This window comes from Xiphophorus hellerii, chromosome 2 (assembly GCF_003331165.1).
Source record: "Xiphophorus hellerii strain 12219 chromosome 2, Xiphophorus_hellerii-4.1, whole genome shotgun sequence".
Taxonomy (NCBI): Eukaryota; Metazoa; Chordata; class Actinopteri; order Cyprinodontiformes; family Poeciliidae; genus Xiphophorus; species Xiphophorus hellerii.
Window position 1 is genome coordinate 6570991 of NC_045673.1, and position 9066 is coordinate 6580056.

Consider the following 9066-nt stretch of genomic DNA (forward strand, 5'->3'; position numbering starts at 1 on the left):
GTAGACTATAACCTTTTGTGGCAATCACAGGTCCAAGTCTTTTGGAGCATATTACTACCAGCCTTGGGTATCTAGAGACTGAAATTTTTGACTGTTGTTCCTTGCAAAATAATTGAAGTAATTGAATCCAAGAGGAATAGATGGCCCTGACGGAACCGACAATCCACTCAACGCTAACCATGATAATTCTCAACAAACTGGAGGGAGTGATTGATAAAATTTGGCAGTAAACAAATAAAAACTGCATTGATTTGATTGATAGCATAATATTTAAGCTCATTTAATGTTTAGTCTAGAATTTAGAGGGCCAGATAAAAAGCTAAGGCGGGCCGGGTTTGGCCCAGAAAACTTTCTGCTTCGGGGCGCTAGCGCAGCCCGTCCAGCCGGCCGTGTTTTTGAGTTAAAAAATGTTCAAAGTTGACAGGAAATTTGAAATTATCACTTGATAGTTATGTGTTATTGAAAGATTGGAAGATTAATACATAAACACCAACTATAAAGTCTTAAAAAAGGCAATCATTAAAAAAAAACTAAAACAAATAAACGATGCGAAGCCTGGTGGGGACACAAGTAAAGCCTGGAGGCCCGCCAGGCTTACAATACACTGTGGAAAACCCTGGCGGGTCGGATTTGGCCCCCGGGCCTCGAGTTTGACACATGTGGGCTACAGGTCCAAGTGTAAGTGGACCATTTTGTTTGACTGCATTTGTTTATTCTGAATAATTCAACTCATGTTCACGCAGTCCAAGCTGTTAAGACTCATTTGCATTCCAAATGTTTCCTAATTTTCACTTGTTTTCCACAAAAGGAAGGAAGCAAGAGAAGATCTGGTTTCCATGACATAAATAATTAAGCTTGTGAAGCGTGCAGATGAAAAAAAAAAACACTAAGTGGTTTTTATTCCATGAACGCAAATGTCAAGATGAGCTTAGCACGACCCAACGGATTCGCCGTTCAGAATAAAGATCACATAGACGTTTAATCAGGTGTGAATACAGTATATATATAAATTTAACAGCGCCGGTTATTGCTTACATATGTAACCCTTCTTTGTTTGCTTCAGGTCCAGCAGGTTGACTTCACAACAAACACACTCAGGTTCACCATATTTATAACAAAAGAGAAAATAAAGTTGGTGGTTATTCTCAGTCCAGCAGCTACTGACTCTATAGATAAAATGAAATAAAATAAATAACCCTTAACAAACTAATGGTTCTCAATGAGGAGCTGACAGCAATTAACAGTAATAGAATTAAACACAATCAAAACGCACATTAATTATGGTAATAACAGTCAAAAAACATATACAAAATATGGCAAAATTACACATGAAACCCTGTATATGACTAAATTAATCTAAAATATGTTAAAATTTAATACTTACAGAGAAAAAAACAGAGCCGAACATAATAAATACCACAGTAACAGAATGGGAACAGAAAAAAAGGGGGACAAACTGTCAGTTACCGGTTGCTATGGTAACCACCAACCGTCACTCTGGTTGGGGTGGGCGTATAGGACTTAAAGTTATATCACAATATTAGTAGGTAGTATTCCAGTAATGGTAAAAGTGATCATAAAAACTCCTTTTTAGTTTAAACATTATTACCTGAATTTATGGTGACAACTATAAATCAAAATTCTTATAAAAAAAATTATCATGATAAATCATAAACAATACAATGGCTCTATTTTTTTTATAAAGCTAGGGAGCCCTTGCTCTTACAACATATACCTCTATTAATTATGCATTAGTTATCTTTATTAACTAATTATGTAACTTCTGGATCAAATTAACAGTGGCCACAACATTTTGTGTTTCTCTTTCACATGAAATACATATAAGTTTGTTGTTGTAATGTAAGAAAATGTGAAAAAGTCCAAAGGGTTGGAATAATGTAGTGACATACTGTATATTTGCATGGATCTGACAAACCAAGCACAAGCTGTGATAGTTTTTTTTATTTGGGTAAATCGAAGCTCAAATGATTACGAAGCATCCCTCATTTTTTAATACTGTGAATCGTGTCAAGGGTCTGATGAAACCAGAAAGTCTGGGGGAAATTCTGGGTCCCTGCACAATCTGAAATTTTATTTTAGTATTTTCCAGATCTGGACAAGAATTTAAATAAATAAAAGAATAGAGAAAAATAGTACGACATATTCTTGCTTCCTTGTGTAACACCTTTTTTCTTCATTTTTTAAAATCCATCCTTGGTTCGTTCCTTATTTGCTCTTTTAGTTTTTTGTTCCTGTTTTACCATATGGAGAAAAGTAAAAGAAATTAAAGCCATCATTTCCAGCTCCTGAATATTAAAAAAATTGTTTTGATTAGTTTAGTGAATTAAACAGCCCAGAAGGCAAAACTCATCCAAAGGTTTTCACAACTTGAAACTTGTCTTACCAAGTACGTAATTTTTATTTCCAGGTTATTATTTTGCCTTTTGATTAAATCTTTTCCTACTTTATTCATCCTTAAAGTGCAGCAGAAATGTACACACTACAAATGTAAAGTTTTTTAGAGTTTGGTTTTATTTTTGGGTGGAAAATCATTTGACATCATCCCCCAGATTAATTTTTAAAAAAATCAAGAAAATACATATCACACTTACAGATGGATATTTTGCCCTTCTGTCACCATTTATAGAAAAGTTTTAAAAAAAAATAGCACCATAATTTCCTGTTTTGTTTTTTTTTATTACAGTTTCCATTGGTTTTGTTTTAGATTTAGTGAATTGAACCGTCCGTGTTTTTATTCTTTTGCCTTTTAATTAAACTTGTTTGGATATTACTTATTCCTTAATAAAGTGTACCAGTATTTTATACTGTACAAATACAGTTGATTTTACAGCTTGGTTTTATTTTTGGGTACAAAATCATCTGACATCATCTCCCAGATTAATTTTTTAGAAAATCATAAGAAAATATCACAAAAGTGCATATTTGGCCCTTATGTTCCCACCTGTAGAAAAGCAAAAAAAAAAAAAAAAAAGATTAACATCCTAAATTCCACCTTCTGAATGTAAAAAAAAAAATTACAGTTTGCATTTGTTTTAGTTGATTTGTTTGCAAAATAAACAAGTAAACATCGGTTATGTAATTCACTCCTCCAGTAGGATTGCAGCTCCTCCCGCCGGCTTCGTCACAAACAGACTTTGTTTCTCCATCGCCGCTCTGCGTGGGTCCGGCGTGTAGTAAGCATCTCTGACGGCTCGGAGGAAAGACGCCGCCTTCTCGCCGGTAACCATGGAAACAGCACAGCCTCCCCAGCCCGCTCCGGTCAACCTGGAGCCGACGGCTCCCGACTTCCTGCAACCAGAAGGAACGACGAAGACTCAGCGCTGCGGCGAAACTTTCGGCGTCATTAATCTTTATGAAAAATCAATGTGAGAGATACAGTTTTATTGAACTGAAAGAGGTTTTACTGAGTCAGTTGCTTGCAGTGGTAAAAGCTGAAATCAATAGCTGGATTAGTGGGTGTGTGTGTGTGTGTGTGTGTGTGTGTGTGTGTGATACCAAATTGATCATGCTAGCTGTAAAACATGGGGCAGTAAAAATAAAAATGCACACTTACAATTTTTGTAAAAGGAACTAGGTAAACAGAAGCAACTCAGTAAATTACAATAAAAAGTTTGTCTTTTTTTGTTCATAAAGTTAAAAAGAAAAACTGATATTGATTATACACAGTTTGACCACAAGGTGGCACTACAGGTACATGAGTTCAGCTGAAGGTGTTTATTTGTTGCCTAGTTTACAGATTAATTTTTAGTAAGTCTTCATACTCCTAAATGACACTAAGGACAAAGTTTTTTTAATGCTGTGTCCTACAATAGACAGGAAACTAAAAAAAAAGGAATTCTGGCTTTTTTCCCCTCAAAATTCTGATTTTAATGAGAGAATTTTGACTTTTGATCTCAGAAAATTAAAGTCAAAATTCTGAAATTTAAGTCAGATTTTTTTTTATAATCCATATGTGTTGTCCCAAACCTCTATACAATAAATCAGATATGAAAAAACAAAAGCGTATGATTACTCTATATATTTATTTAGAAGTCCAATAGATTCACATAGTTTTTGTTTTATGATCCAAAACAACCCCTAAAAATTTAACTTCATTTATTCATTTCTCTAGAATCATCTATAGACATTATAATAAAATCAAATATTTTTTCTGCTACCAAATTCATACATTTTTGTTTTCATCCAGTTTATTCTAATTTTCTTATTTAAAAATCTCTTTTTTGTGTGTGTTGGTTTGTCTTGTTGTACTCACAGACAGATGTCCACCAGCCGGTCCAGTTCTGGGCAGCTGCACTCGTACAGGTCTCTGCAGCTTGCATGGCTCTGGTTCATCAGCTCTCCCAGCAGGGTTATGGATCCTGCAGCTCCAGCGTCGCAAACGCTCTTAAACCTCATCACGCGTTCAGCTTCACCGTACACATGCTTGGCTCGCTGGTGAAGCTTGAAATTTGTTACTGAGAAACAAATAGACAAAAAATCCACAATTTTATGGTGTTAAATATAATTTTCCAAATCTTTTAATATATAGAACAAACAGATATTGCGTCATCTTAAGAGTGACGCAACTTAAGTGTTGTTTAGTATTGAAAAATAGGGCCAGGCAATGTCATACTGAATTTAATTTCCAATTTTAATCAAATTTTCTCAATGAAAAATCTTCAGAATCAGACGATTTGATTTTTAATCAAATTTTCTCAATGAAAAATCTTCAGAATCAGACGATTTGATTAATCATCAAAGTAATCAAAATAATCTATTACTAAAATAATCACTAGCTGCAGCCCTAAATCAGCTGATTTGTGAGCAACACTACTGGATGCTGGTTGCATCAATTATACCAAAGATTTTTTGACTAAATCAGGTGATTTTACTCCAGATTATGCAGATGTGTTCAGTTACCCACCATGCTGAGTGTTAGCGCTCAGCAGCTCTGTGCACATCTGCTCGGTGGTGATGCCCAGCACTTTACAGATCTCCTCACGGCTGTACGGCTCAGGATGCAGCACCTCGTCCACCAGGGCCAGCATCTCCTCCAGGGAGGCCTTCAGCTCCGTCTGAACCTGAAAGAGCTTCACCAACCTGCTCGGATCCAGGCCTCGAGCCTGCGCCAACATCTGCGCCCAAACCGGAGGACACTTAGTGTTATCATTCAAGATACCACACAGTTGTGTAAACTAGGGATGCAAGCAATCAATCAAATAACTATTAATTATTTATTAGATAATTTTTTTTTCATCCGATTAACAACTATTAACGTCCGCGTAGACATTCTTTCAGCGTTGCAGTTTAGCTGCCATCCAGCAGAGGGCGCCGCTGGTCATCCTTAGCGGAGCCCCTAGTACAGAATTAAAGATGGCGGCGACCATGCCATAACAGGAAAGAAAAACGGCCGAAAACAGAGTCTGATGTTGGACGCCAGATGCACGTTAAGCAGTTCTGTTTTGAAATATAAACACCTTTATATTGTCTAAGGACAAGATTCCTAAGTTGTCAACTTAATATTAGCGATTATTCAGTCCAGCTTTTCAACCAACAATTAATGATTTGCTATGAAAAATTGCAAAATGATGGCAAATGACGTAATGACTATAAGCACGGTTTATTTCGAGGGCTTTCTAAGTGTAATAATGTGAAAAAAACACTTTTTTGTATATGTAGCCAGAATTTAGCAAAGCTAACATATAACGTTAATATGTAATAATGTGCTTCGTTTTTGTTTTTTTTATGTAGCCCTTCATGTTACGGAAAGACAGTCCAGTTGATACAAGAGTAGCCACTTAAAGTAACTAATCGCTAGTCGAAGAGCAATCAACTTTAGATTAACACATTAATCGATAACTTGCATCCCTACTAGGTTGTTATTGTATTAGATCAGTGTTTCCCAATCTAAAATGCATAGTTTAGATCTTTCCCTGCTTCCACACACCCCATTCAGATTATTCAGCCTGTTGATCAGCCATCAACTGAAATCACCTGTGCTGAAGCAGGGAAATGCCTGAAACATTAGGACCAGAGTTTAAAAACACTGTAAAATTACAAATTCATAATGAAAGAACAAGTCACAATGCTTTTTTCAGCTTATTGCAGCTTCAGATGCACCTTTGTTGCAATCCGACATTCCACCACCCGGATGTTGTAGTGAGAAGAAGCAGCTTTGTTCATCTCAACGCAGCAGTTGGAGATCACAAACACGGCCCCGTCTGGGAGCTTGACATCGGTGGCCCTCAGAGGCTGGAACTCTATCAGCTTCGCCTGATAAGTGGTTGAAATTCCGTCATTTCAATAAACATTAACCATCTGAATGTAGAAATATTGCAGTGGTGGAAAAAAAAAAATCTTCATACAGTTCCTTTCTCTGCCAGGAATGATATGGACTGGTCCATGCCTCCTCCCTCTGTCCCGATGTAGCGCTCACTTTTGGTACATATCTCAGCTAGATCCACCTGGAGGGCAGATTACAGAGGACAAAAACAGAGTAAAGAATCAATAAACATATCAAATCTCCACAAAATATTCCTTCACATTGAGGAATGGAAAGGTAAACACATAAAGGGGTTGTCTTAATTTGATGGATAATTTCCTGGGTTTTTTCCCCCCCACTTAAGAATGTCTTTGCCCCAGCATTCAGAGCTTTTGAAATTTTTAATTTTCTTTTTTTTTTTTTGCATTAAACTACAAACTTCAATATATTTTATTGGGAATTTGTTGGCAGGAACAACACAAAGCACTGGAAAATGATAAATTGTCCCAGATGTTATTGCGAAGATAAATGATAATGTTGTTTTGAGACCATTTTCAAACTTTTTTTGTTGTTTTTTTTTTTTACCTTAGAAAGAGACTTCTGGTTTGCCTCCATTGTTAAGAGGCCAGAACAGCAAACTAAGGCACTTGAACTGGACAGACCGGAACTGGGAGGAATGGTTCCATCAACAACACAAGACATTCCAGCCAGACAACCAATCCCAAACTTCTCCTGGAGAAAATAAAATCAGATCAATATATAATACTGTAGGATAGTTAAAGAACTTTCCATTTAATAACTACACAATACAGTTAAAAAAGAAAGTTTACATACTTCTCACTGTCTGAAGTTAAATCCGACCAAACTCCCTTTGTCTCAGGTCAGTTAGAATTATCAAAATTATTTCTATTTAATAAATAGAAATAATATAAAATAGGGTAAAAAAAAAATAGGTCAAGAAGTGTGACTCCATTTAACAAGAAGTTAAATGGAGTCACTTCATGGTTTTCAAAGCCATGAAAGCATCATTGATCCTTTTCCTCATTGTATAAAAGAAATAATAACCATTCTGTATGTAAAATTCTGGTTTTAGTAATAAATCTTACATATTATTTTTCTCATTATTGTGTCATTTAGCAAATAGAAATAATTTTGCTAATTCTAACTGACTTAAAACAAGAGAAGTTTGTTTTAACTTCAGCCATTGAGAAAAGAAGATGTATGCCTTTTTTATTCAACTGTTTAAGCTTTAAATCTTATTTATTTTAGCCACGGCTTCACTAACACATCTTACCTGGATACCTTTGACTCCACAGAGAAAATAATAATACCACTTTGGATTTTCTCTGTCTATGACAATGTCCTCTGAGCAGGACACTTTAAAATCTCTGCAAATATACAAAAAGCCTTGAAAAAAACATAACAAAACAAAGCAGCACCAATATTTTTGAAGCCCTTAATTAAAGTTGCAAAAATATAAAATAAAAGTGCAGTAATCTTTGGCGTCTTACTGGTACTGAGGATTTGTGTTTGCCAGCTGGATCGTTCCGGAGTTGTTCACAGACACGGCGGCCAGGATGTTCTGCTCGATGGCCATTGGCAGGACTGAGTATCCACAGTAGTCAATGTGCTCGCCTGGAGAAAAACAAAAATTTACAATTAATTTGAAATAAGTCAATTGTTTGGCACTTCTGGCACCGTAGAAATATTTTAGCTACTCGAGTTCTGCAATATTAGGAATATTTCTATCTAAAAACTCTGATTAGTAATCCAAAGTATTTAGGTGTTTGTTACATTTCTTTAAGGTTTTAACTTTTTACTTTTGTGTCAGACTGAAACTGCTTCTGCAATTCATATCCACAGAAACCAATTGCCACTCTGTTTCCTTAGCAATTTAGTAAACAGAGTCCAACTTTGTCTCATTCAATCTCATTATAAATCCAATGTTTCATTGAAAAATGGTTATAGAAAGTATTGATTACTTGTGATACATTTATATTTTTATTTGTAAATTTAAAAAACCCCACTCATATCCATGGCTTTTAACTTCATAATTATTTACCATTATGTGTTGTTATGTTAAGTAAAAATCAACTGAACAAATTAAATGTACAACAAATAAAAAAATACTGGGCTTGTGAGTACTTTCATAATATATAGAAAAACCTCAGCAGTTTAACATGTTAATTGTGGTTTAATGGGTTTAGACAACCTCATTTAGTGACACAGGGCCATCTGAATATAAAAGAGGAACAAAATTTACAAGTAGTAAAACTTTAAGGTGGTCAAAGTCTGAAATGATCTTTTAAATTATTAAATTACCTATTAGATTTACCCTTCCAGGTGCACATGCATAGAAGAGAGGAGATTCTCCAAACTTTGCTTCAAAATGATCCTTCAAGTTTTTCAGCCTGTGCATGAAGAAAATAAAAATAATTGGTAAACATGCATTGCTCATTTCAACACCGGACAATCGGTCCCATTCATTGCTTCTCACCTTTCATTGGAAGTTATCTCAATCTTCAGTGTGGGTGGATTAGATGCCATGTTTACTTGATCAGAGATTACTTGGGTTTTAATCAGTTTCTTGTCGAAGTTCTCACACAGCAGCCTGACTGCTGTCAGCTGACTGCCCCACAGAAATCCCGGATATGAAACCGCTGACCTCCGATGTGCTGAAGCAACACCTACTCATTCCATTTAGCTGCTGTTTGATTAGGGAGCTGACTCAGGAACAGCTGTAGAGCCAAGACGCGGAAATAGGAAGAGAAATGACCTACACTGGCCACCGTAGAAAGCGAAGC

At 35.8% G+C, this 9066-nt stretch overlaps 1 protein-coding gene across 1 annotated transcript; it reads right to left on the reverse strand.

Moving 5' to 3' along the window:
- Positions 1-2509: 2509 nt before the first annotated feature.
- On the reverse strand, positions 2510-8998 carry galk2 (galactokinase 2). The gene is made up of 10 exons (XM_032581772.1): positions 8760-8998; positions 8585-8673; positions 7774-7897; positions 7557-7650; positions 6848-6994; positions 6366-6464; positions 6121-6273; positions 4925-5135; positions 4274-4475; positions 2510-3309 (listed from the first exon to the last, which is right to left on the reverse strand). The coding sequence occupies exons 1-10, from the start codon at positions 8807-8809 to the stop codon at positions 3102-3104; spliced, it is 1377 nt and encodes a 458-aa protein (XP_032437663.1). The 5' UTR covers positions 8810-8998; the 3' UTR covers positions 2510-3101.
- Positions 8999-9066: the final 68 nt, after the last annotated feature.